At 40.4% G+C, this 26,975-nt stretch overlaps 3 protein-coding genes across 11 annotated transcripts in view; 1 reads left to right on the top strand and 2 right to left on the bottom strand.

Annotated features, from left to right (window-relative positions):
* The window catches only part of IPO11 (importin 11), a 93,127-nt gene extending 92,390 nt beyond the window's left edge, over positions 1–737 (bottom strand). The window contains exons 1-2 of one of the 3 annotated variants that reach the window (XM_074569341.1): positions 668–737; positions 349–413 (exon numbers count right to left, since the gene is read on the bottom strand). The gene's annotated coding sequence lies outside the window, so the exon portion shown is untranslated. Of the gene's footprint in view, positions 1–348; positions 414–634 lie in introns of all 3 variants that reach the window. The other 2 variants (XM_074569343.1, XM_074569342.1) reach the window with 2 other exon arrangements.
* An 89-nt stretch (positions 738–826) lies between these two features.
* DIMT1 (DIM1 rRNA methyltransferase and ribosome maturation factor) lies at positions 827–9,405 on the top strand. The gene is made up of 12 exons (XM_074569241.1): positions 827–1,121; positions 1,296–1,369; positions 1,774–1,860; positions 2,237–2,298; positions 2,407–2,500; positions 2,589–2,638; positions 3,442–3,565; positions 3,681–3,773; positions 4,511–4,575; positions 4,876–4,939; positions 5,445–5,551; positions 6,315–9,405. The coding sequence occupies exons 1-12, from the start codon at positions 956–958 to the stop codon at positions 6,355–6,357; spliced, it is 1,029 nt and encodes a 342-aa protein (XP_074425342.1). The 5' UTR covers positions 827–955; the 3' UTR covers positions 6,358–9,405.
* Positions 9,406–10,502: 1,097 nt separating this feature from the next.
* The window catches only part of KIF2A (kinesin family member 2A), a 55,738-nt gene continuing 39,265 nt past the window's right edge, over positions 10,503–26,975 (bottom strand). For 3 of the 7 annotated variants that reach the window (XM_074569233.1, XM_074569235.1, XM_074569238.1), the window contains 7 exons: positions 24,354–24,464; positions 19,715–19,782; positions 17,883–17,996; positions 16,605–16,755; positions 14,860–14,961; positions 12,420–12,555; positions 10,503–11,170 (listed from right to left, as the gene is read on the bottom strand). In XM_074569233.1, coding sequence (XP_074425334.1) covers positions 11,085–11,170; positions 12,420–12,555; positions 14,860–14,961; positions 16,605–16,755; positions 17,883–17,996; positions 19,715–19,782; positions 24,354–24,464 — 768 coding nt within the window. In that variant the 3' untranslated portion in view covers positions 10,503–11,084. The remainder of the gene's footprint in view (positions 11,171–12,419; positions 12,556–14,859; positions 14,962–16,604; positions 16,756–17,882; positions 17,997–19,714; positions 19,783–24,353; positions 24,465–26,975) is intronic. The other 4 variants (XM_074569237.1, XM_074569239.1, XM_074569234.1 and 1 more) reach the window with 3 other exon arrangements.

Here is a 26,975-nt window from a genome sequence, read left to right as displayed (position 1 = left end):
GTTGCACAGGAACGCATCCAGGCGGGTTTGGAATGTCTCCAGAGACGAGACTCCACCACCTCTCTGGGCAGCCTGTGCCAGTGCTCTGCCACCCTCATGGTAAAGAAGTTCCTCCTCATGTTTAGGTGGAACTTCCTATGCTCAAGTTTGTGCCTGTTACCCCTTGTCCTGTCGCTGGGCACCACTGAGAAGGGTCTGGCCCCATCCTCCTGACACCCACCCTTTAGATACTGATCAGCACAGAAGTGGAAGCTGGAAGCAGCATCAGCACAGCGTTTAGGGCCACGTTCTTTACGCTTTGCGCGTGCTGTTGCCTCCAACGCCAGTAAAACCGCAGCAATAACTCACCGCCGCCGCGCCGGCCCCGCCTTGGCTGCGGGGAAAAATCCGCTTTTACAGCCGAAACCTCCAACCTGCCGGGAGAAAACCACCACCATCAGGGAAGGCCGGGGACTCGCCCTTCCCCACGTTTCGCCCCCAAAACCGCGCCGCCTCGCGGCCTCCTGACGTCCTTCCCGCCGATTTTACCCAACCCCCCGCCCCGCCCCGCCCTCCCCCCCCCCGCCAAAAAAAAACATGTTTTTAAGGCCAAGAAGCTTCCCTCCTCCACACCCCACCCCCGAACCGGGCTCACCGACCCACCGGCTCCGTGTCGCGCCAACCCTACCGGGACCCGCCGCGCCGCCGCTGCGGCGACCCGCCTCCTTCCTCCGGCGCGCCGCCGTGACGTCATTACCCAGCGACACGACGCCGGGCACCTCCCCGCCTTCTCCGGTGGGAGGCGCAGGCGGCGGCCCCCCCCCCCCCCCCCCCCCGCCTCCCGAACGGCGGGAAAGCGGGGGGGGCGGCCGCCTGCGCCTCCCACCGTGCGTTTTCTCCCTCATTTCGTTGCCCCTCCGTTATCACGTCAACCTCTGACGCCACTCCTGGCTGACGTACGCCGCGCAGCTCCGCCATGCCGCCAGGGGGCGCTGTCGGCCCGCCGCGCCCTCGGTGCATGTCGGGAGTTGTAGTCCCCCCCTCCGCACGTGTGAGGGAACGCCGGGGCCCAGCCGCCGCCATGCCCAAGGTGCGGGCGGGCAAGAAGCCGCGGCGGGAGGGCCGAGAAGGCCGCGCTACCGGTGAGTTGAGGGGTTGAGGGCCGGGCTGAGTAGGCGACACAGCCGGAAACGGAGGTCCGGGCCCGCTCCGCGCTGGGGGGACGCCTTGGTGCGGGCCCTGAGGGGAAGTTGCGGGGGGTGGGGGGGAGCGCGGTTGTTGCTGGCAGCGGGATTAACGCCGCTCTCCTCCCTCAGGCATCCTCTTCAACACCGGGGCCGGCCAGCACATCCTGAAGAACCCCCTCGTCGTCAACAGCATTATCGAGAAGGTGGCCGGGGCAGCGGGGGAGGAGGTGGCGGGGGAGCGGGGACACCCTCCCTTTTCCCGGGGCAGAGATGGATGCACGGCGTTATCCCGACCTCTTGAGGAGGCCCATAGAAGGACCTTCCTTCTGCACAGCCCTTACCGCCTGAATATCCCCTTTTTTATTTATTATTTCAATATGCGGCTCCTTGCCCATTTTTCTATGCTTGGCCAAAGATCTCCCATAAATAAATTATCATTAAGGCATTCCTCTTCACACCGTTTCCTCTCTCGTCCCTTCCTTTTCACACTCCTCCACTCGCTGCTTTCGGCTTTTTACTGCACTTTTTACCCCCCTTTCACTCTAAAACTAAATGGTTCCTTGAACTCGGTTCGAGAAAAGTAACTGAAAATTCCTGTTGTTCGTAGGCTGCCCTTCGACGCACAGATGTCATTCTGGAAGTAGGCCCGGGTACCGGTAACCTGACAGTAAAAATGTTGGAGAAAGTGAAAAAAGTAAGTGCGAATTTCTCCCCGCTTGTCCCAAGCTCCAGACACATTGTAGGTTAGATTTTGGCAAACAGAAGAATCCTCATCTGCTTCATTCAAATAAGTAGAATTACTCTATGGCTATTTTTCTGAACATTGGCCTAATTCCAGTGATTTCTTAGCTGTCCATGTAAATCTTGGTTTTGTCAAACTATATCGCTGTTATCCATTTATGTGGTGAGCCTTGCATGTTTTTAGGGAGGGAGAAAGGTGCATAGCCTAATGGGGAATTTTTAAGACTTACTGAAACCAGTAACAATAGATACAGGGTTTTTTACAATTGAAATTTTAATCCCGGTTAAGAGGATTTGGCTAAAGTTGCAAATATGTACTTTGTTTTCAGGTTATTGCTTGTGAAATTGACCCTAGACTTGTTGGTGAACTTCAGAAGAGAGTTCAGGGCACGTAAGTTTCAACTGTGGAAACAAGGAGCACTTAAAGCAGTGGAGCTGCTTTGGCAAAGACTTTGGCAACATGCTTTTTTGAGGATAACTGCAGTGTATTATCCCCCAGGTGTCTGGCAAACAAACTTGAAATCAAGGTTGGAGATGTCTTGAAAACGGACTTGCCATTCTTTGATGCATGTGTGGCTAACTTGCCTTACCAGGTATGGACTGAACAACATGGAAAAACTTTTTTCTTTTTAAATGATAATTGCCCAGAAATTATATTAACACTATTGCTCTTTTCCTCAGATTTCTTCACCTTTTGTTTTCAAGTTGTTGCTTCACAGACCTTTTTTCAGGTATGTGGAAGAACAGAGCTCTGTATTACTGGACAGAAAAAAAAAAGTTTTAAAAATATTCCCGTATCAATTTTTTTTAGTTCTTAAAATATCAGTTTGATGGACGAGCGCCACCAGAATTTTTCTCTAATATGAAACCTGACAGTGCCTAGAAATTAGTTTTTGTCAATGTATTAAACACAAGGAGGAAATTTAATCTTGGCACTAGTGAGTGTCCAGCTGATGAAAACAGGAGTTGCACCTCTTTACACTGGTATTATAACTAACTGTTATTCCAGGAATAAGTAGGGTATCATAGTATTTCAGATGCCTTCCTACCTTAGAAAGGAGGGGTGGAAAGGGTAGGATCGAAGCCAAGACACTTCCTGCTGTCTGGTCTAAAAATATAACTGCCCAGGTACTTGATTTCTCTCACCGAAGCATTAACGTTAGTGACATTACTGGTCATTTTTTGGAGCTAGAGAGTTCGGATTTATAGGACTCATCATAAAATTATTCAAAATAATTTGTAGCAGTCAGGCACAAAACTCTTGAGACCAGCCGCTGTCTCTTTGGTCCTGATCCATTTAGTGGTAAAAAGAATCAAATTCTATTGGACCTTTATGGAGATGCAAATGGTCTCTCCAGGTTTTGTGGTTTGTTTTTTAACAGACTCTGAGGTAATTAAGGCAGAGTTTGTTTATGACAAACTTTGATTGCTTCTAAGCACTGAGGCAAATCCTGTGTTTTCCAAGTGTGTTAGTTGGCTTTTGACATAAAAGTTTATTACTCAAAATTAATTTTCTCATTTCTGTTATTCTCAGGTGTGCGATACTTATGTTTCAAAGGGAATTTGCACTTCGTTTGGTTGCAAAACCAGGAACTAAACTATACTGCAGACTCTCTATTAATACTCAGTTATTAGCTCGAGTGGACCATCTAATGAAGGTAGGTCATTCTGTGTTAGCTAACAAAGAGAGCTGTCAGAGATAGAAGGATGTTTCTAGAAACGTGAGGATTTGCTGCTTATTCATACAGCTGCCTGGCTTCTCCTGATTAACAGGTTGGAAAGAACAACTTCAGGCCACCTCCCAAAGTTGAATCCAGTGTTGTCAGAATAGAGCCAAAGAATCCACCACCACCTATCAACTTCCAGGTGAGCATCACATGCTCTAATAACAATGTAACATACTAGTCATAATAATGCATTTCATTTTTCTCTTCACTTATTAATCAGTTTCCTGTGCTGTTTTCGCTACTAAGTACCAGGTATTCATTGGCGTTTACATAATTCCAAAATACTTATTCCTCCCTTGATCATGCTTGCATTCGGATGTTACCCAAACATGCCACCATCAGTTTGGGTGCAGCTTTGTTTACAGTATTTCTGACAAGAGTGAGGCACCATCTCCGTGTCAGTTGGAGGACTGCTCCCTTTCATCATGGTTTGTGTCTTCCAGAGACCCTTCTGACTGATGACTTAGTTGGTTATGATCAAAGGAGTGTCTATGAGAAGTCTTATCTTTAGATGAGTGTGTACAATCTCAGAAGACAGATGTCGCAGGATAATATTCTAAAGTTAATTTTTAAAACACTTTGATCTTCAAGACCATTTCAGCCTTGCCCAAGGCTAGCCAGATTTTCTTCAGGTATCTTGCCAATAGTGCCTAGGCATGACAAAGAACAATTAAAAGGTTTTTGTGGGTGGAGTGTTTTCTCCGCCACTCATATTGCTTTGTCCGAGACAGGACTAGTTTTGTACTGCTTAGAAAGATATTTTCCTGAAAGATTTTTCTTTGTGTTCAGTATTGTTGCGAAATTGCCAGTAGTGACTGTTCTTGTTTGTAGCAGCTATATGTTCCTTTCTGTAAATTCTGAAATTTTTAATTTCAGGAGTGGGATGGTCTGGTAAGGATAGCCTTTGTAAGGAAAAACAAGACACTGTCTGCAGCATTTAAGTAAGTAACTTCTATTAAAGGAAATCTTTTCAAGGTTTGAGAGCCCATCTGCTTAACCATTTCTATTGTGCAAATAAATGCATAGCAGTGTTTTATCCCAGGCTGTGCTGGCAGGTATATACCATGATGGAGGATTTATGCTGAGGTCACAAGTGTTTTCTTTTAGAAGACTAGGCAGTTGTTTAAAAAGAACTGCTCTGTGTAGTCATTACGGTTTTTTAATAGTAAAGATTAACAACCAATCAAGTCAAAAAAGCTAGTTAAAGATCAGTTTTCATTCTAAACTTGTATTTCTTGCAGGTCAAGTGCTGTAGAGCAGCTGCTGGATCATAATTATCGAATTCATTGTTCCTTACACAATACAGTAAGTTCCTTTTTTAATACATTAAATTCTATTTCTGTGTACTGTGACCTACATACTGACTTTTTTATAAGAGTAAAACATTAACATTGAAAAGCTTAACAGTTTAAAGTTTTTCCAAGAGAGTTTGAGGGAGGGAGAATCTTACTTCTTTTCTCAGACAAAAATCTGCAAGGGTCACTAAATTACAGTGAAAAAGTTGAAACCTGAGTATGTTATTAATATATTGGCCATACATGTCTCAAGGACTTCTACTAATCTAGTAAGAAAACTTTTTGTATCTGCTTAGCAGCACTCTTGTGCTTCACTTAGGGTGAATGAGCTGAGGTATGACACTTCAGATACAAGAGCAGAACAATACAATAATCCATACAAGAAAAAGTACGGTTTCTTTCTGTCACTTGAAACAAGAACTAATCTAAAAGCAGGAAAAGAATAGATGATTTGAATGAACCTTTTTCTATGCTACGAATAGAAAATGAATTTGTATCCTATTTTCCATTGACAGGAAATACCCGAGAACTTCAAAATTGCAGAGAAAATACAGACAGTCCTAAAAAATACAGGTTACTCTGAAAAACGAGCCCGTTCAATGGATATAGATGATTTCATTAGGTATTTTTTTTCTCTTTATGCCTTCGTTTTAAGCTTCGTCAAATTCTACCTGTATCTGTACCTGTATAGCACAGATTGGTATTGGATCACCCAGGAATAGTACTAACTCTGTTTTCCTCTCAATACCAGACACTCCTTGCTTTCAGTCCTGAACATGAACAAATGCTTAAACCCTATAAATATATTTTAACTGCTGCTTACAGTGTTGAGAAGCAATTAGATGAAGATCCCTGTTTCTGGTATTTATCTGCAAGACCCTTCTATGTCTCCTCTGAAAATTGCTTTAATAATGGAATTGGTTGTTATAATTTCCCTGGAGACTTACACAGCCCTTCTCTCTCTGTTGTGAGGATTAGGCCGTAGTCTATACCATAATTTGGAAATTTCAGTAATGAACTGCTATATTCTGCTCTTACTTCTGGTCAGTTAATGTAAGTGGCAACATGAATCCTCTCCTAATTTAAGATAAAAATTCCTGGTTATTTCTCAGTGTGACAGTTAATACAGGTACTGCTCTTTAAAGAAATGTAGTAAACCTAGTAGGATGCAGTATCACTAACTGCACTAAAAATATACCTGCATCTCTAAAAATTTGCTAATAACTTCCAGTTTAATATTTGTAACAGTTCCTTATGGCAGTTGAACAGTGATGGCTGCTTCCCCTTACTTTCACGTGTTCCTTGTGAGCCAGCACATCCTGGAAATACCTTAAGCTGAAGTATAAATTGGTAGAAATGTTAACATAAATATTTCGCTCTTTCAGAGTGCTACATGGCTTCAATGCAGAAGGCATCCATTTCTCATAGATTCTACAAGAAGAATGAACAACATTGTGCATTTTGCCACCGAAGTCTTACCTAAGCCGGAGTGACTGCAACGCTCTTCTTGCACAGCAATGAACGGACACCATACACACTCTGGTTGTTATTAAAACCTTACAAGCGATTTTATCACAGGTAGTAGGCAAGGAGCTGCTGCTCTGTATTTTAAAAAACACAAATTCTTTTATGACTGAAATGAGGTACTGTGTGTACCTCACTGTGAAGTGAGGTGTATTTTTAAATATACCCAGTAACATGGATTGATGCTGCCGCAATTGAAATCTGTGTTTTCCGATCATGGACTTCATCTCAAGTATATTCTTGCACAATATTCAACAGTACAAGTCCTAAGTGTCATCTGGGCAACAAAAACAATTGTATTCATTCCATTTGTTTGCAATTTTTTCTTTTAAAGTGTACTTAAACACTTCCTTTTGATTTGAAATGCCGGTCTCTTCCCTTTGTCCTCTGGTAGCTGCCTGTGTTCCAAGTCTGTTAGTAATCTGCTTCTCTTGGAGAAATCCCAGTAACCGTTTCTCAGAAATGGGAGCATTTAGCCTGTGGGCTTGGTGTCATTTACAAAAACATTGTGGAGGTACCCAAAACTACCAGTGTCGCCTCCTTAATCCCATCGTTATTGCCATCAATCCACTGTAGGAACCAGCAGAAAACTACCAAAGGGCCAGTACTCGTAACCATAGAGAGAAGGGGATTTTTGTCAACAGTAAACTCAAGCAGCTGTTTTCATATGAAAACTACTCCACCCTTCAAGGCAAGGAGGAGTTTTAGCATAGATCAAAGCTTTCAGTGAGTCTTGGAGCAATGCATGCCTGCGTCCTGACAAAAAGACTTACTGAAGTGTCTTAATATAGTTTGGATTATAGATATTTGTTATTAAGGACAAGGCAGTTTTCCCAAGGAAGTTTGCATTAACTGCATAGCAGCTGTCAAAGGAAAAATCCACTGTGGTCTGCCTAATGATTCAGGAAAACAGTAACTATTAACTATAGCATCATGCAGGGGTGAAGGCATGGCACTGTGTATTAACTACCATAAGTCATTTTTTCATGTATAGCATATCTCTGTAAGACCACAGTAAGTAGATGTGGAATTTGGATAATGGGGTGAAGTCTGTGTGCTCAAAGAGCAGTGAAGGCTGTCTTTGCTATCTTGTGCTGTGCAACGCAGGGGAGTGAAGGCTTGTCTGGCTATCAGAGGATACATAAATAACGGGGTAGTCTTGGGGTGGCAGGACAGCCCTGCTTTTCGTCAGCAGAGACAGTAAAATCAAGACAATGGAGACTTTGTGTAGCTCTTTGTTTCCTTGAGAGGCTGCCATGCCTGGTAATTGACCTTTGCCTCATTACCTGTGAAATGCATATTAAAGTTGACACCCCTGTATATGTTAATGAAGATTTTAGAGATCATGCTAAACATATATAATACTTGTCTCTCCACCCAAATCATACTACACGTCACCTGGGGGAGGGAAACCTCATAATTTGGGGGATAAAAGGATGGAGAAAATGACTTAAATTGGGAGAGAAGAAACTTGATACCTGATAGACCAGTTGACGGGCTGCGTTCTCTTCCTTCACCCCAGGCAGGGACGCCTTTCTGGGTAAGCGCTGTGCCTTTCACCCGCTGGTGAATGTTACCCCAGGTTGTTGTACTATCATTATTTTTGCTAGCCATATTAACCTTAAGTAATTAGTGCAACTGTAGTCAGTGAATTTATCAACGGCAATCTCAAATCTGCGACTGTCGCTCTCAATATAATAACTAATTTCGATTATTTGTGAATCTGATTCAGTGAAAGTCCTTTGGTGGGACTCTGATAGTAAATCAGTGAAAGTCCTGGGTCTCTGACAGACAAATATTGAAACTACAGTCTTTTTAACGCGACAGTAGGGAAGAGGCAAATCGGCAAAAACTAAGATCTGACTTCATTTTATACACGTCCAATGTCAATTCCTTAAAAGTCATTGACTCAGAAGCATGTACAGAAATACGTACTTGAATTTGCAGGCATCCTGAGAGGTTGTCTTGGAAAAATGAATTGCTCTTTCATTTTAGAATGTAGTAATTGTGCTGCTACGCTGCATGTGGAACCTATTCGTGAGTGAGGCAGGTAGCCAAAGCAATGTGCTCAGAGTAGTACTGAAGGAACAAGTGCTGGAGATTGTGTCGCATTTCCTAAATGCTTTTGTTCTACGGGACAGGAATCAAGATAAGCTTGTCTGAGTCCTGTTCAAGTAATTCCAGTCCATCACAGCAATGGGCTACATCAATTCAAGTTCCATAACCATCCCTATCAGTTTATCTTGATTCCCACCCCTGCACTGTGGGTGTGTATCTGACCGTACTGCAGGCTCTGTCACAAAGGCTGTCTCTGAACAGTCCCCCCCACAGTAGATGCAATTTCAGCTTGCATCTGCTACCTGACAGGACACGCCATTTACAAGGCTTAGTAAAAAGCTGCTGAAATCTAACTGCCTCTGTCCTTCCCGTCACCTTTGGTAGACTGGTTGTGGCTCTAGGCTTGCGTGGAGCAAGAGTAGGGAAGCCCCTGTTTCTCATGTAGATGTCTCACTCTTCAGAGGCTTTTTAGAAAGTAAGATTTCTCTAGAGCAGCTTCAAAGAAACCCGCTGGTATTATACGATAACCTGTGCTATCACCTGCTACCAAAAGCTGCTGCCTTCTATTTCCTTGTTTTTTTTCTTTTAATTGTAATGGATGACGTTCTTAAACAAGTGCTCAGAAAGATGTGGGATGCTTCTTTCAAAACCTGCTGCAAAACTAAAGTCAGGACAGTGTTCTGGGGAACTTCTTCCTCTATGACAAATTTGTACAGAAGAGTTAACTCCAGAAGAAAATACTCCTTCTGAAATCAGAGACCTTTTCAAAAGTGTAACTCCAAAGTGCTTACAAAGCGAAACCCTTCCCAAAGCACAAAAGAACTTTCATAGAAGTAAATTCTCATCTGTAATTCTTTTAATACTTAATTTATTAAACACATTATGTAAAATCTACATTGTTGTTTCATTTTTCATGTTTACACACAGGAGGATTTTATTTACTTTTAACCATGATGCAACAAGAGCTTCCCATAGCCTACCTTCCTATGGGAGATACAAACATTAAACACTACAAGAATTCCTGGCTCATTTAACTCTCTTTTCATTGCCTTCCCTTTATTTCCCTCCAGGCCTGGCACAGACAAACAGGCTCGTGTTCCAAAAGTCATTTTTAAACAGTTCCAAGGGAAAGTCTGCTGATACAAACTCCTGGAAACAGGGAGAACTCCTAGAGAGGTCTACAATTCTTCATTTGACAAGAAGTTCTTACATAAAAGCTCAATCTTTTTTGGATACTGACTTGCAAAAATAACTTGAGTGCCAGCATCTAAAAAGTGCTGCTGCACATGGCCCCATCTGTGAGAATTCAGGTACTTGTGGGATTTCCATGTGAGCTAGGTAGAGGTATTGTACAAAATCCCCAAACGATGCAATTCCACCCCACTTTTCAGCTGCTGGCACTGTACAAAGGGAAAAATAGGTATTAGCTACTTTTTTAAAGCAACAGAGCTACTCAAACTACCTGCAAACTACGGTTAATGTACATGTAAGTTTGTCATGCATCAAAAGCCAAATTTTAACAGTATGTGAAAGGCCAGCATGTACGTATTTGGCTCGATCCCTGAACTTTTTGAGTTACCCTATCCATACGCAGAGGTGAGATCGTACCTTTACTCTGATGACAGCATTATCACACCATACCACATACTGTATATCTGCATTATCCTAAGATACAACTCTCCTCAGTACTTAAACATTACCCTTTATTATACATCAACTAATTTATATTTGTGGTTTTTTGTTCTTTTTTTTTGTTCTTTTTTTCTTTTAATTACAGAGAAAATGTTAGACTTACATAACCATACTTTATGGTATTCAAATAAATCTAGATTCCAGATTTTTACAAGGAGTATGGAATGTCCAGCTGTTTGTCCACTCTTAACAGCTCTTGCAGTTCCTATTCAAATGATATGGCACATCCTGTGAAATGAAAACTAGCCACCAAAGAAAAAAAGTCTCAAAACACATTAAAAATGTACACACGCTGAAAGTAATTTATATTGACAAATAAGGAATGTTGTTTATTAAAGCTGTGCTTTGGAAAGAGGATGTTTAAGGTTAAGTAGCCTTCACCAAGGCACAGAACGGGCAGAGGTAAGCACAGCTGTCTGTAGAAGAGAAGTTATGTACAACCACTAGTGAGGTGTGCATGCACGCAAACACAATTTAAAACTGCACAGCTGGTCTTGGTAACAAAACTGAACATAGTCAAAAGGAAACGCTGTGACTTCTTAATGGCCACAGTTTTACTTCATCCTTAAAAACATGGCAAATATTTCCAAACATAAAATTCACAATTTGAATAAATGAAATATTCTAAACAAAGTGCTTCACAGATCTGAACCCTGCATGGTTGTGCTGTCTGGTCTAGAAGCATTTTGTAGACATCATAGGAGCATTTCACACAAAACTGAAAATGTCATTCAGGTGAATAAGAAATAGGACATTTCCACAGACACTTCTAACGTTTTTACACTTTCAAGTAGTTGAGTTCTTACGGCCGCTGGGTTTTGTAACAAATGTGTGCTACAGCAGTACGGGTTCATGGATTCCTTTAGCAGCAAAGGCCCCCTTCAAAGGGCACGTGGTCTTTTCGGGTTGATCTGTTTACTGGCCTGTTCTTCCTCTTGCAGAGCTGCCCGGAAAGATTTCACTTTATCTTTAATGAAAAAGAGAGAATGAGTACTCATGTGCCTGTGCTCAACACACATCTTGAAACTAAGCCCTGATGCATAAGACATCCCAGCCCTAACGCATAAGAAAGAACGTTCCTCCACAAAAACAGCTGATGCCACCAACTACAAGAGGATTGAGATAAGCTGAAATTCAATACTCACCAGACAAACAAGTTGCTTAGCAACTCAGTCCCTTCTTAGATGCTGCCCCTGTCTCTAGGCAGGACAGGTTTGGAAACCACACAATTGCATTCCCAGCATGGAACCTGTTCACACTGAAATTCTGCTTCTAACTTACAGAGTATGGGGAGATACACACCACATGCATCATTTTCCTCCCCAGCACCTTCCAAACCATCCTCAGAGCCGCGCAAAACTGCATTTACTGTACCATCAGTCACTTCTGTACATTCTACTACTAAGTTCTAGTAAATTCTACTCCCCTGTTTTTCTGTGAATGTGAAAAGCATTTGTGATTAAATTTTGAAAAAAAAAAAAAAACACAAAAAAACCCCCACAAGTAACCTCCCCTCTGCCCACAACCCCACCTTTGAATTTTTACCAGTATAGCATGTCTCCTGGAGCCCAAATAGTTACAGAAACTAAAATGAAAAATTCATCTCCATGAGGTACCAAGCTGACAGGCTGACATTAGAAGATAAGTGTTAAGAGTAAATTTTGGGCACTAAGAATTATCTGCAGTTTGCTTTTCAACAAAGAGAGGCTGACAGAATTCAGACAGAAAGGCTGCTGAAGAAGAGCGTGCCAACAACCAAGCTCCTCATAGCTCGATGCCACTCTCAAGCACAGCCTTAAAAATCACAGCAAGCTCCCTGCTACACTACAAAATGCATCAGAGCAGGAACTGCGAGGTCCTACTGCTTTTTCCTCATTGCATGACCTTCTTTTTTCATACAGCTCGTTTGGGTTTTCTTTTTCTTTCCTTTATTGTTTTGGAACAAAGGAAAAGAAAAGGAAAGTTGCAGAATCGAGTTTATACTTCATGGAGGGAAAGCAGGTTTTTTCCCTTAATCTAGGATGAATTTAGCACAGATGTGAACTTGTTCTTAGGCAGCAGAATAAATATTCCTTCCACAGGACATTGCAGGGCAGCACACGGGGAAAACAGACTCTAAAACATAACCACACTTTTTTTTTTCTCCTCTTTACTACTGCAAGTCTCCACGGCATATGGAAACACACCACACGCAAAAGTGATTAAAAGCAATCTACCTCTAAGCTCAGTCAGAATGTCAATTTTTTGCTCTAGAATTGCTTCAAGTTGGGTAGCATAAGAGTCCACATCATAGTCTACTTCTTCTGTCATCTCAAGAAGAGCTTTTTCATCTTCCAGCCATCTAATAGATTCCTAGATAAAAGTTAAAAAAAAGACAGCTAAATACATTAGCAAGTTTCAAGACAAAGAGCTGAATTAGACCTTTTTTCAAGGTGACCACACTTTTACTGTCTAGTCACCTAATAGTAACAGATTTCAATCCTAAAATGAAACCTTATTCCTGATTCAGCAAAATTGAAACCTTATTTATTCCCAATTCAGCAAAACTGTATGTTTTCTACATTGTTTCTTAATTCCAGTGGTCATACCAGCAATCCCAGTTCTCTTCAAATTCAGAGCATTAGGTGGTTGCAAAGCTAAGAAACTCAGAGAACAGAATTTTATGTCGTGGTTATGTCCCCTTAGGCAGGTATCAAACTTTGAAGTCAGCCTCCAGTATTAAGCATGGGCTGGTTGCCACTGACTACAATCACAGCGTCATTACTACAGTCAAGGAGCCAAGACAATTCTGTCCATAAATGAAACCAGTTTTGAGAGAAGCTGTATAAAAGAAGAGCTATCTTAAGCTCACTATTGCATGAGCTAACTCCCCAGACAGATAACAGTACAGGAAAGGTTGGTTAAAGCAGCTCTTAGACATCTTTGCACTCTGAGTATTACAAAAAAAGAGGGGGGGGGGGGGGAAGTCTTGCAGCAAAGAAGAATGCAGCCAGGAGCTTAAAGCTTACAGAACCACACGAAGCTGTGATCAGGAGAACTGATCCCATTGGGAACGCTTTGATTTTAAACAAGAAAGCAGCCGACAGTTCTAAGGTATGCTGGGCCTGAAATACTAAAATTAAGTCTTTCCCTCTGTGCTCATTAGTCCGAGAAATATTGAAAGCGTAGTCCAAGTCCCATGTACGTTTTTTGGGTTTCAGGACAGATGGAGCTCCTATTGGGATAGGATTCATCTCATCTAATGTAAAGTCACACACCCAAGACACAAAGGAAGACCAACACCTCTAGAGTACAATTCATTCCATTGACCTATTTTAGATCATTTTTCTTCTAGACATTTAGACATTTTTCTTAGGAAAGGATGTTTTTGTATCAGCAGTTTCCAGAAGAAAGCTGACAGAAGACAACTTCTTCCTTGTACAGCTGGTAGATTTTGTATTGGCGTAGCCCATCTCCATACATGGCATATACTAACAAGCCATGCTGCAAACGAAGGCAGCGGAGGCTCGGACACGTTTCCTTCCAGAGACTGCTGGGAGCAGCAGTGGTCCCCAGCAGAGGGCCAGACGGACACACAGAGGCAATAACATCTTAAACTAACGCAGCCTGTCCCTCCAGAAGTCACAAGCGTTAGTTGCAGCACATGGCATCTGAGCTTCACACTTCTGCGTGCTTTACTTCAGGGCTAATGTTTCATAATAACTAAATCTCTACATCTGCTGTAAAAAAATCCTACTGCATTATGAAAACACATCAATGCCCCACTAAGTTCAATACCTAAATTGAGGCGACGTTATGTATTCCCTACAGGTCCAATGCTCCGCTGTTCTCTTTCGGCAGAAATGCCAAACAGACACCCTGCCTAAAGACTCTTCGGTTAGGAACCGAAGAAACTCACAATTCCTTCTGAAAACTAGTGACTCATAGTTATTACTACAATTTATTTTGTGAATGTAAAAGGCTCCGTGGTGCTGACCAGCACTACACTGCACAGGCAGCATTCCTTCCAAATAGCAAGCGAAAGCTTTATGCATCTGTAAGAGGGAAGCAAACAGGCAGTTAGAAATCTATGTGTCTCTTCTGGATCTCAGTAGATGTCACAAAGGGATATCAGAGATCCTTGGAGGGGAGCACTGCAGTATCTTAGAGGGAGATGACCAACCAGAAATGGTGCCAATAGAGACACTACTATTAATTGCCAGCTCTGGCACAGTACTATTGGCATAGATTCGACAGTGAAATTGAAAATTTCAAGACTAATCTGGATAAACTCCCCACGACTAGAAAAAAAAAACCTGCAGTCACTAATGCTAGAAAAGGACTACAACAGGAAAGTCTAGTAAATAGTAAAAAAGAAAACAGCAACTTTTCTTACAATGAATACAGTCTACTTAGGAATGGTTGTTGAGAAAAGGAAAATTTTACTAATTTTCTGGGATGATACAGAAATATGCTTCTCTTTCATCATGGAGACAAAGATTAGTGGTGATGGGATCTGTCCCTATTTCTTTGCTACAATGGTCTAAAACAATTTAGAAATTTCTGACAGCAGCAGAATGACCAGATGACACCCTACATCTTTAAGAGTATGCACTTTAATTGGGAAAACCTGAATTCCTGGACTAGGATAAAACAAAGTAGAGCTCCATCTTTTACCTGGAAGACAGCCCTGTGGTCTTCTACTACTTGCTCTTCCATTTCTACCATCTGTGACACAGCTTCATGGAAAGTAAACAACTGTGGAGAAACTTCCTCTTCCTAAAAACAATAGTTAAGCCTGTTAGTCTGGAAAGAACTGTGACTACAGGAAATAGATTGAATGTGATCCATTTCATCACAGAACACGAGAAGAAATATGCAGAAGGCAGAACGTGTCAAAAATAGAATTTAATATGTCTAACAGGAAAATCTCCAGAACTGAGCAGAGAGGAAAATAAATTCAAAATGTTCACAGTGTTATACTTAATTTATATTCACTAAAAATTTTCAGCCAATAATCCAAGTGCGTACGAGAAAACAGAATATTCCACATTAAAAAAAAAAAAAACAACAAGTCAAAATAGAGGAAAGAGGACATTACAAAGGAAGAATGCTAATCTCTTGTAGATCTTAACACCTACAGAAAACTCTGGTTTTCTGTCAGGGCTTTTTGTTGTGCATATTGCAATAGACAGACAACTACTTTCACAAAAAAAAAAAGAGAGAACAGCAATTACATTCAATACATTTCAGGAAATCAAAATTAAATTAATCCTTTGGGAAAAAAATGTAATAAATGTAAAGTGAGAAATCTAAAATGTACATAGTGATTAATACATTAGAAGAATGCACACCGTGGCTTTACCAACTGGGGCAAACAGGGCTTCTTTAGAAATGAACAGTTAACAACCAAAGGGGAGAGCGCTAGGTTAGCTGCAATTAATGTTTTACCAAGACAGTATAGTTCTTTATATGATGCCTTTGAAATCTTTTTTTAAAACGTTATTGCAAAGCTTAATTGAATTCCACATGAACAATGAAAAAGTGTGATATGAAAGGATATCTGACTGCAAGGACTGTCCAGTGGGAAGCTCTAAGAATCACTAGCACGTTTGTATAAAATAGAGTTCTAGAAGAAGAGACAGTTACTAAAAGGAGAAATACAACAGACATGATGAAGAGGTGTTGGAGAAGGCAGACAGTCTTGCAAAAAGTCAGTCAGGATAGTACGGATTTTTCTTTTCTATCTTTCATCAGCATTTTCACAAATGGAGTTTTAATCCCCGTTGAACAGTGGAGGAACCAGGACTAGAGCTGATAATCAGCAATGAAGGGAAAATGCCCTTTAGAAGATGCCTCTCAGCTCCCCACTCCTGCAGCCCAGGGAGATGTGCTGGGAACACGATATGGCTCACTCCCAAACAGTGCACTGGGGTTTCACCCCATGAAAATCAGGATGTCAGGAGGGGGAACGATGGGTGGCCAGATTTCTAAACGCAGAGACTTGAAATGGTTGTTGCACGCAGGGAAAATAATGCTCAGAGACACAAGAGTGTTAAATAAAACAGATGAGTGTCCCAGGATACTTCTAACTGCCTAAAACAAGATGAAGCTATGCTGGAAAAAATGCACACTGAAGAATGCCAGAGCCTACAGCAGACCCTGCCTAGAAATTAAAAGCCCTAATCAGCAAGGAAGATAAAGAAAAGTAAAACATTATCCTCTCAGCCTTCAAGAAACATTTTGGGTTTGGGTTTTTTTGTATGGGAATGAACATAACACCATAAAGTGAAAAGGTGAAGAGGCATGCTGTATTTACTTAAATGACCTGGCTAACGGGCTATAAATACACATCACTCGGGATCTGTTCTGCCACGGTATTTATCGTCACCTCTTCCCGTGCAACGCGGTCAACCACTCACGTTTTGTTCACAAAGCAGTTTGAGATCATCTCTCTGAGGAGAGCTCCCCACACCCCACTGTGTCTCCAAGTCGTCAATCTGATTGGGAGCATGGTGTATAATGGGACGCATGTCTCCCGCCGCACTGGGATCCACCGTCAGCTCCTTCACCCTGCGAGCAGAAAACGTTTCCTTTGTAAATTAGTAACTTCCCGTGCAAAGAGTCACAGCCGCAAACAAAGCTCTATGCGTCTATGGGCAATTAATTAATTTAATAAGGATGATGGTGATGTCAGCTTCACAAATTCAGTGTACTTTCAGTGACAAAAAGATTTTAGTCCAAATCCATGGACCACTGAATTTCAACTACTTGCAGGTGGATTACACTCATTCTTCTACCAAGAGGCATTGTCTGACTGAAATATTACTACTTGTTAGTTAAGCAGGCAAAAATCTCCAAATCCTTAATATTAAGTCCTTAATGATGAGGAATATTTGAAAGAAAAGTTCAATCTGCACCCTAAACCTGACCATCTTTCTTTTTCTGTGCACACAATTGTGCTTTAAGAAAGTTAAGTCAATCAGTACCCCACTAGCTATTATAAGAAAATCTACCAAGAATTCTGAAGAAAGTAGTAATTTGCAACCAAGTATCTCAGAGAATTAATAGATTCTTTAATTAAAATAATTTGAAAGGTGAAAGTATCTTATTAAAACGTTAGGCTCTTGCAGCATGAAAACAGTTTAAAAGACTGATAATAATTCCGTCAAGAAAAAGCCCACTTAAAAGCAAGTTTATGAAACAGACACAAAGTCTGCAAGTACAGCAAGTTTTAGAACATACACTTCATTTTTTTTAAAGGGAATTTTATTTTTTTTTTCCAAGTAGCACTTACTTACAACAGTGGAAACTGTCATCATTCACATTCAGAGTAATGAAAAGTTTTAAAAATATGCATGTAGGAAAATTGTTTTCTTTTTTAATTAGAGAGATTCAAATTACCCTAAACACGGACTTGTCAGATTTGGTTCACTAAATGTGCAAAGGTGACACCACCATTTCTTTAAAAATGTATGAAGGAAACTAGCAAGCCTGGATACAGAGTGTGGATGTTTAAGGAGGGTGAACAAAATACTGGGAGGATGATTGCAGATCATGCAGAACCATCACCTGCCAAACAAAATAAAAACAAAGTATGTGTGACTCAAGGTAAGGGGACTAATGAAAGGTTGGTCTGTAAAATTACATAGCCAAAAAGAAAACTTAAATAAAGATTCCATGTATAGAATGAAGTAGACCTGGTGATTGAAGGAGAAAAGTCGTCATACTCATAGGAAGGAGAGAGATCAGAGCGACTGCCACTACCCTGTGAGAAGGGAATGTCCGAAGGACTAATTCCAAATTCCTTTACTCTGCAGCAGCAAAATACAGCAGCAAATTAAAAGAAAATGTTCTCAGAAACACAGTTAAAATGACAACTCTTTGTTTAGCATACTTAATAGTTTAACTATAAAATTATTTTTTTATATTAAAACACAAGTGTGACAACATACTTAAGCCTTCTGCAAACAGAGTTACAGATCGCTAACAAAACTATACAAAACCACTGCTGGTAATTTGCAGGGGACTATAATAGCAGTATTTTCAGAACAGTAATTCCAGATTCCAGTTGGTGCAGTTAATAAAATTTGCTCTACATTCAATATTCCACTAAATGGCTCCTTTTACAATATCAAACCACTACAGCTAGAAAACTTTAAATTCTATTCTGCTCCCCCATCTTACACTGCAGACGCACTGGTGTCCAGCATCTAACGACTAATTGTACTATGAAAACGATATGTTGCCAGAAAAAAAATAAAATACTGCACAAAACACATTAAGTGACTTTATAGTGACAGGCATTTACTCCATAACAACAAAAAATTTAACACCAAGGGGAAGAAACAGTTGCAGTGCAACTATTTGTTATACTAGAAATAGGTGTTTAATTAGTTTTGCAGTGTCTTTTTCTGGAGTCACTTCAGCAACACATATTCTGTAAGGGGTAAAAGATCCAGCGAGTCTTGATGAATATGCAAGGTCCTTCGTTAGGTTTCTGTAGATGTAGAGAAGGAGGCATCTACTCCCCAACAGGAAGGAAACCACACAGACTGGTCCAAGCCAGGCAGATTTGCTACCAGCACCCTCCATCCAGACACAGAGACATTCGGGTACCAAGAGGGGTGGGCAGTAAGCTTTCCTAGCAGCCCTTCCTGCCCAACTGGCAACTGGCCAGGCTGCCCAGACGAGCATGAGCAGATCTGGTTCTGCCCCATCTTTCCCTGGGGCAAGCAGGCCACTCGATGGTAGCCGCTTTTGCCAAAACCAGGGCTTCTGGTGACCCAGAGGCATGTTTGCCTCCTTTGCCCTTCACAGCAAAGCGTGTGTGTGGGGTGTCTCTGCGTCGCAGGTCTGACTGCAGGCACACACAGGACCCCATCTCCACAGACGTGAAGAACTGCTGCAAGGGAAGGCTCCTTTCACACTCACTGAAGAGAGCTGAACGCTTTGAGAGAGCTGTACAGGTCTCAGAGGTGCTGCGTCAGCCTCTGGAGGTGCTCATTTCTCTACACTGATTATAAAGTCTCTGTTGGATTAACTGACTCTTCACTTAGGGGTCTCAGATATTTGCCTGAAGTTGGGAAGTATGAAGTTTCACATATATGTATGAAACAGACTGACAACTGCATGCAATTCCACCAAGGGGATGAAAAAAACAAAAATCACTTGGCAGAAGGGTGTATCAGCTAATGCCCCAGAGAATCAACATGAATGCCAACTACCCCTAATGTAAGAGATGGGCAGGGGCAAAACTAATAGTGGCATCTCCCACATCCCTCGCAACCCTCATTATCCATCTCTGGATAATGGTTTAATTGTAGTTTCTATTGATTCTATTGTAATGGTTCTAAAAAGTGACAATTTAAATTGAATGAGAGCCTGGATCAGTATTTTGGTTTTAATCTTGTTAAGAAATGGGAGTATGATAGAATTATTCAAGCAGCTAAAACATACATCATGGAACAACACTATTCAAATGTCAGTGATCAACAGCCAGTATAGCTATAAGCAATAACATCTTCCATACCTATTTGCATATCTCAATGTATTTAGAGTGTTTTCACATGATGCCATCCCTGGAGAAATTGTAGCGATCTGAAGAAAACAAAGCCACACGTTAATAAATCACTCTGTACATATGAAACTTTATCCTTCTAATATCCAGTTTCATTTGAGATTCTCTACCACAACTGTCTACTATGTACACTTGTCTTTATACAGTGCCATCTCAAGGAGACAGATGTCAAGTCAAAGCTGCAATTTAATTTTTTTAACCATACCTGGAACATTAAGAATACATAGAAATTCAATCAATTTCCCTGATCTCACTATCTTGGTAACATAATATGTAAATGCAAAACTCTAACTGAAGAAAACAGGCTCCTCAAAAAAGGAAAACATGACAACTCAGTAGAAAGTTAAGTCTAATATATCCTGCAAAGAATTACCAGGGTATTTTTTTTTTACATATATTTGTAGGCTGTTCTCCATTCAAGCAGGCTGTACACTGATTTGAGAGATCTATTTTGGCCACAGTCCAAAATTGTACTCAATAATATTAAACTTAGGAAAATAGTTAAACACATTCTTAAGTAAAGATTATTTTTTTTTCTCAATTTGAAGTTACCTGTAAACAATACTTGATAGCTAACTTATCAGATACATCTGGAATCGAGAGGTCTTTCCTTTTCCGGTTAAATAAAATACCCTGAAGATCTCACCACCTTTCCAGTACTCAACAAAAATACTAACTGCTATCAGGCAACAGCGGCATTGTTATTTGTCCTAGCTTCTCTCACTAGTCCAATTTTTTCATCTGTGTGCTCCTTTCAGGAGAGCCATAAAGGCACTGCCCAGGACAAACACTTCTATGATCCTGCACACTATCATTTTTTTGCAGCAGGACAGCATCAGGAGACTGAAGCTGATGAAGATTAGATAATCCTGATCTTCTCTTTCATCCTGCTGCTGACGTTGCTGTACAAAAGCACAGATAGTTATCCTCAGGGGAGCTTCTCCTAGTAGGGGGAAAGCAAAAATACGTGATGGGAGGGAGATAGAAAGCCTAAAGAGCCTGGTACCATACAGACTTAAGTTTAAACCTCTCATACTGGTACACATCAGTTACTAATGAAAACAATGAGTACAGACTTCAAAAGATCATATGATTGCATGTCTCTTTATAAAGTGTTCTGGGTGGTAATTAAAAAAAAAACCAAAACAACAAACTACAAGTTCCTAAAATCCTTCCAAACTCATTTAACATGAAAGATGTGTGCGTATCTTCCACCAGTTCAATATTCAGAGCATACCACACACGGCATGTGCTGTATCACCAGGGGACGGCTCCAACATTTTGAAGCATACAAGGTACAGCTGCTATAGGGAAGTGACACTGGAGGTGCCATCAGACCTGTGGATACCCCGGTCAGGGCACAAGAACCCAAGCACAAGACTGCTGAACACAAGCATCCACTACATCACGTCCTCGGGCCCCAAACCCAGACCAGGCAGGACAGGAGGACTCCGACCTCTGTCTCTCGCTTCCTCACGTGTAATTCCAAATGAGGATAGAAAAAGTGTTGCTATTTAGGGATGAGAACACCTTTAAGTCCCATAATTACCATTGTTCCTATTTCAAATGTGTCTACACTGCTTATAAGCCACCACAGTGGGATCAATGGCCCTTTTGGGACACTGAAGTCTGCAGGTTCCTACTCCCACCCTGAAGGGCTGAAGGGTCTGGCACTTCAGCTGCGACTGCAGCGCATCAAGGACACAGCACTGGTTAAATATTAAACTATTCTATGCAGCGACCCTGCAAATTTCAAATGATGATACGTTATTCTACTAACTCTTCAAAAACGACTTTAAATGGTTTTTGAAACTATTTAAGATCAAGAACTTCAGTTAAACTGCAATGACTAATAAAGTTCAAAACAACGTATTTATGCTGACTGTATGTCTCCGGATTTCTTTAGAATGATGGAGATGCTAGTAATATCTGTCCACATTATGAAGTTATTTTCAAATTCTTTTTCTGAAATTTGAAAAAAAAAATTAACAAATCATACTTTAACCTTATATACAGAAGAGAATGCTTCATCCCTAAAGATGTAACTTTTAAAATTGCAACCAGAAGCCCACAAACAATAAAAGGGAACATCAAATAAAAATGAAGTGTAGAAATTATATTTCCACGACAGAAAGGAAGTGGAAAAGGCCTAGCAGGTATTTTATACCAGGACATTTCAAGAATCTCTTAGAAAGGTAAAATCACCAGTTTTTACCATGTCATTTTATAATGCATTCCATATTGAAAAGCACCACATATTTGCAAGATGTCTCTAGCAGCACATTAGAACACTGGATCAAATCTTTTTCTTGTTGAGGAATCCCTTTGCAATAAATGCCTCTTCATGGAAAAGCAAAACCAGCATCTTGAAGAGGGACTTTTAGAAGTTTGAAGCACCACAGTTAATTACATAGTTCTGCTGCAAAATAGCAGACAGCACACCTGCAGAATAAGTACTCTCTTAATTTAATAAAATATTGTTCAACTTTAGCTGCCACCTATCATAATGACTTGCCCTTACCTTTCCCTGTAAATTTGATCAGTAAAATTTTGCCAGTGTATGATGTAAAACGTGAACATGTTCACAGACCAGGCACACCCTGCCCAGGAACCAACTGGAAGGCTGAATAAATTGTCTTGATAAAAGAGGCAAAGGACGACCCCAGAGAGGCGTGAAGCTGCTGATGGTTATTCACTGATCCCACCACTTGGCCACTGGAGTGCAAATCTCCCCTCCTCTTTCCAAGGAACTGGAGAGGATTGGATGTAATTCAAGGCTAAGGTATCTCCGACACCTCCTTGAACTCAATATATATCATTCAGAAACCTGTCAGATCTCTAGACAGGCAGCTTTACTCTGCGTCCACCTACATATTGCAGGAACAAGTGCTACAAATGCAAGAGCTCAAGTCAAACGAAAGTAAAGATACACTGATGGTTTCTCTTCTTTCCCTGCTTCCTTTCAACTATAATTCAGAGTAAGCCACAACCACCCAAGTATTCTTCTTCCCTCATCGGTATCTTAAGAAAAAACTTTGCTGATTACTTTCTTGATAAAAATTACATGTAAACAAACACTAAAACCAGAATGTCAGAAGTGGTCCTTGTACTGAGAAACTACATGAAAAAGCAACCAAAGAATGAGTTTGAACGCAGTACCTCATCATGAAAGGGTTTTTCTTATTTTCAGTTGTAAAGGGATTGTAGTTATGTGAATGAGAAAATAAAAAAGTAATTCAAGCATATTTCCACTCACTTTCAGAGGAGATTTTTTCCCTTTACAACCATATTACATACTAAAAGGAATGCAAGCTTTACCAGAAATGAACACCCATAGATCATGGATTATTCCCAATGCCATTCTCACATATTTAAATAGTAAAAAAAAAAAATATTATGACAACTCTATGAGAAGAGTAATAATTAAATAAAAAAGCTTCACCAAAACAAAGCGGTAGAAGTGATGGTAAAGGAGGCAAAGGTGATGGTGAGAACTTCATTAAATATTCACAGATGTTAATTATTGTATGTACAGAGAGTAATTTCCAACAGGTTAACTTTTCAAACCTTCCTCAGCAGCATGGATACACTAGCTAGAGATGCAGAGTTCAGCTTTCTGATCCTGCACAGGATTTATGAAGTTACAGAATCAGAATAGTTTGTGTTGAAAGAGACCTTTAAAGGTCATCTAGCCCAACCCCCCTGTAGTTAGCAGGAACATCTTCAACTAGATCAAGTATGTTTCAGTGTGAAAGAAAGCAATCCTGACTTTTCATCAGAAAACTGAAGGAGGAAAAAAAATTAATTAAAAAAAAAGCTATTTCACCACCATTTTCAAATTAGAACCATACCTAACAGCTAAAGGGAAGACTAGGCTGCCCGAACACCATGGTTTTCATGTTGTGGCCTGCAGACTTCTCTGGCCTCTGGCCAAATTAATTCAAGGAGTCTCCGAAAAGTAACCAACATAAACAAGCCTCGCAGACAGTTTGCATTTCCATAAGGAGAAATGTTAAGGATGCACAAATAAATTGACTGGACATCAGTGCTTTTATCTGTCCTTTCCACCATCTGACAGAAGAATCCTGTTTTTCAGACTGATGCAAATCCAGATTTATACAATAAACAACTATTCATCCCATCTATCCCAACTATTTCCCCCCTCCCCTCAACAGCCTAGAGCACATTCTGATGCCTTTGATACCAACTTTAAATTTGTCTTTGTCATTTAAAGATCGTAACTCACCAGTGCACTCCAGTCTACACAACCTCTTCCAAAGTTCTGAGTCAACAAACAATACTCTCATAATTAAGACATTATTAAAAATAAACAAACAAAGAAAAAACATCCCAAGCTAGAAGTGTTTCTAGCTAGATGCCTACCGAGAAAACCAGAACAAGAAATAAGAAAGGCCAATAGAAAGTGAGAAGGGAGCAGAAAAAATTTCGCTCCACGTACAGTGTCAGTGGATAAATTTAAGTCCAACACATTGCCAGTAGCAAGTGACCCATTTTAAACACAAAAGCCTAAATTCCCAGCATCTTTTCTCTTTGTAATTCTTAGAACAAACAGTTAATCAAGTCAACTTACCATACAGGTACGGGAGTTTTCTCCTATGAATGAATCTCTTAGCACCTGAGTAAGTTTACTTGCTCTGAAGGGTGTATGAGGTTTATTTCGGCCTAAGGCTCTAATGCACTCCTGAAAGAAAAAACAGGTTTGTTTATTTTTCTTTAACATGGGTTGAATAAATATAATACAAATGCAATTCAAAATCAGAAAATAGGTGCCTTAGTTAGGTTGCTGTCCTCTAAAATATCATTGAGATTTATCATTAAAGCTTGGATTCAAGAAGTGTTAGGCTTTTACCTCTCATTAAACTCCGTAGAGAGGCAGGAACTTAAAAAGGACTTAGGTGCCTAAAAACTTCCTGAATATCATCCAAAATGTTTGCATCTGTTGCATCCAACAACAGAACAAAAAAACAAAAAAATCAATGTTGATGTTAGATGTCCAGACTAATTATTATTACTGATTTTCAGCTGCAAAAGCCTGAATGATCTACAATGTCTGCCAGCAGAAGCAGCGTGGGCAGGGACACGTGTTAACTCTACCAGTTAAAAGCAGCAGCTTTGATTCTGTCTCTTACTGTGAAAGCTGCAACAGGTCGGAAACCTAGTAAGTAATTCCCTATTTTAAAATATTCTTCATGTGAAAAAACAGGGATAAGGTCTCCTCTTTCACTCACAAGGGCATGGGGCTAAACTAATATTTGCAATTGGTTGGAGAATTCCAGTAAGAAATACTGTACAGATGTAAATATTATGAAATTACTATAGAAGTTATAGCAGCAACTAAGTACAATAGTGCAAACCAAGGCTGCACTAATCTAAACATCACTTCTGCCCACTCAGAGATCTAACATCAGCTAACAAATTACTTCTTATGCAGAGAAAGTCCAAATTTAAATTTCTGTGGCGGTGTTGTCATCGTCGTCGTATTTTGATCATTAATTCCAGTTTCTGCCTTTGCCTTAATACTTTGTGTACAGGCACCTCTTGAGACGCATGGCTTCCTTGGTACAGTTCTAACACCTCTACACACAGAACTTCTTCAAACAACCATACTTCAAAAGCTTTTCAAATTAGCGCTTTGCTTTTAGCAGCACTAACAAATGGAATGGCTTTTGTGTTACATGAGTAGTTCTACAGTAGTTCAGCTAATCTGCCAGCTGCAGCCATATCCTTGTGGCATTTTGAAATCTCCTAGAAACAGCTTCTTCCAAAAGCCAGGCTAGAAACTGTGGGATGGTAATCCAAGAAATCATTGCAACTGTGAAACAGCGTAACACGGAACTAAAAATGGACTCAGAATAAAACTGCCATGATACAGAATAGAACAAACAAGGGCAAGTTGGCTCCAACTGAAGTGAGTATTTTAAAAATTCACCAGCTGAATTTTATAGAAGGGACACAGCTCAGATAAACAGAAAGACTGAAGCTTGTTGAACGTGAGTTTCACATGCAAATGCTAGAAAGGACTCAATACTCATAGGTGAGCAAGGCAGTGCATTCCTTGAATTTTTTTGAATTTGTACATTACTACTATACTTACAAAAGGAGAAAAGTAGATCAGACAGGAAGAGGGGCAACAAGATTTTCAACAAGTGACATTACAAACTAAAAACTGTAACAAATGTGTATGTTGAATTACTGATATGGCAACCAACAAGTTTAATTAAGATATTCTAATTTACTATAATGATTTTTAGTTTGCTTACTCTTGAAAAAATGGAACTGGATTACCTCCTTACTAGTAAAAGGATTAGAGGAAGACACTGCCAGCTTCTAAATTAATGGAGTTTTTAACTACTTTTGCTTTTCATCACAGCTCAGAAAACCAGGTAACAGAACGACAACACTATTTCCGTGTCAAGACATTACGGAAATAACTTCCTGTACCAAAAATCTGAACAGGTTAAGACAGGACTGATATCCAGATGCAAACAGCAAATCTTGGATTAGCACCAAAGACCACTCCTCACAACATACTAGCTTCATTTGAACTTGACAATAACTTTAAGGCTCTTGAATACACATGGAAAAAGCTATGTAATATTTTTGGGGACAGATGGAAAATGGAAAACTAACATATCATTGAGAAACTTTTATCTGCTTGTACCGCTGTTTAGACCTCTGTAAGACCTCCACTTGTTTTTATTTCCCTTTGCCCATATAATTTAGATCCAACCATTAGCATGGCAGCAGCAGAACTTTTCACTATAATTAAAAAGGCAAGTTGTATGAAAATGAACTAAGTATGTAGTTTGGGTGTTGCACTGAAGGCACCAGGCAGTACAAAAACAACAAGTAAACTGAAAAGAAAAAAACACTAAAAACCCAAACCCAAACCAGCGTTATTCCATTATATTTGGAAACAAGTAATAATGTCAACACAGCGTTTCTTGCATTATTCACTTTGATGCTAAATCAAAAGAGGCCACAGTTTTGGAACTGCTGCTTCCAATTTTTCAACATGTCCTACAATTTTGTAATGACACGTTATACATTACAATTTTGTGGTGTTTTGTGAGATCTGCTTAGAGTCAGATACAAGTCATCGCTCAAGCTTATACTGGGGATAAAGAAGTAAGCACAGTGATTTTGGGGTTCAGATTCTTCACATAAACCCACAGTGCTGGTGCTGACAGTA

The sequence above is a fragment of the Larus michahellis genome, chromosome Z (assembly GCF_964199755.1).
Source record: "Larus michahellis chromosome Z, bLarMic1.1, whole genome shotgun sequence".
NCBI lineage: Eukaryota > Metazoa > Chordata > Aves > Charadriiformes > Laridae > Larus > Larus michahellis.
Note: the sequence above shows the minus strand (reverse complement) of the source record. Positions and strands in the feature narration are given on the sequence as shown.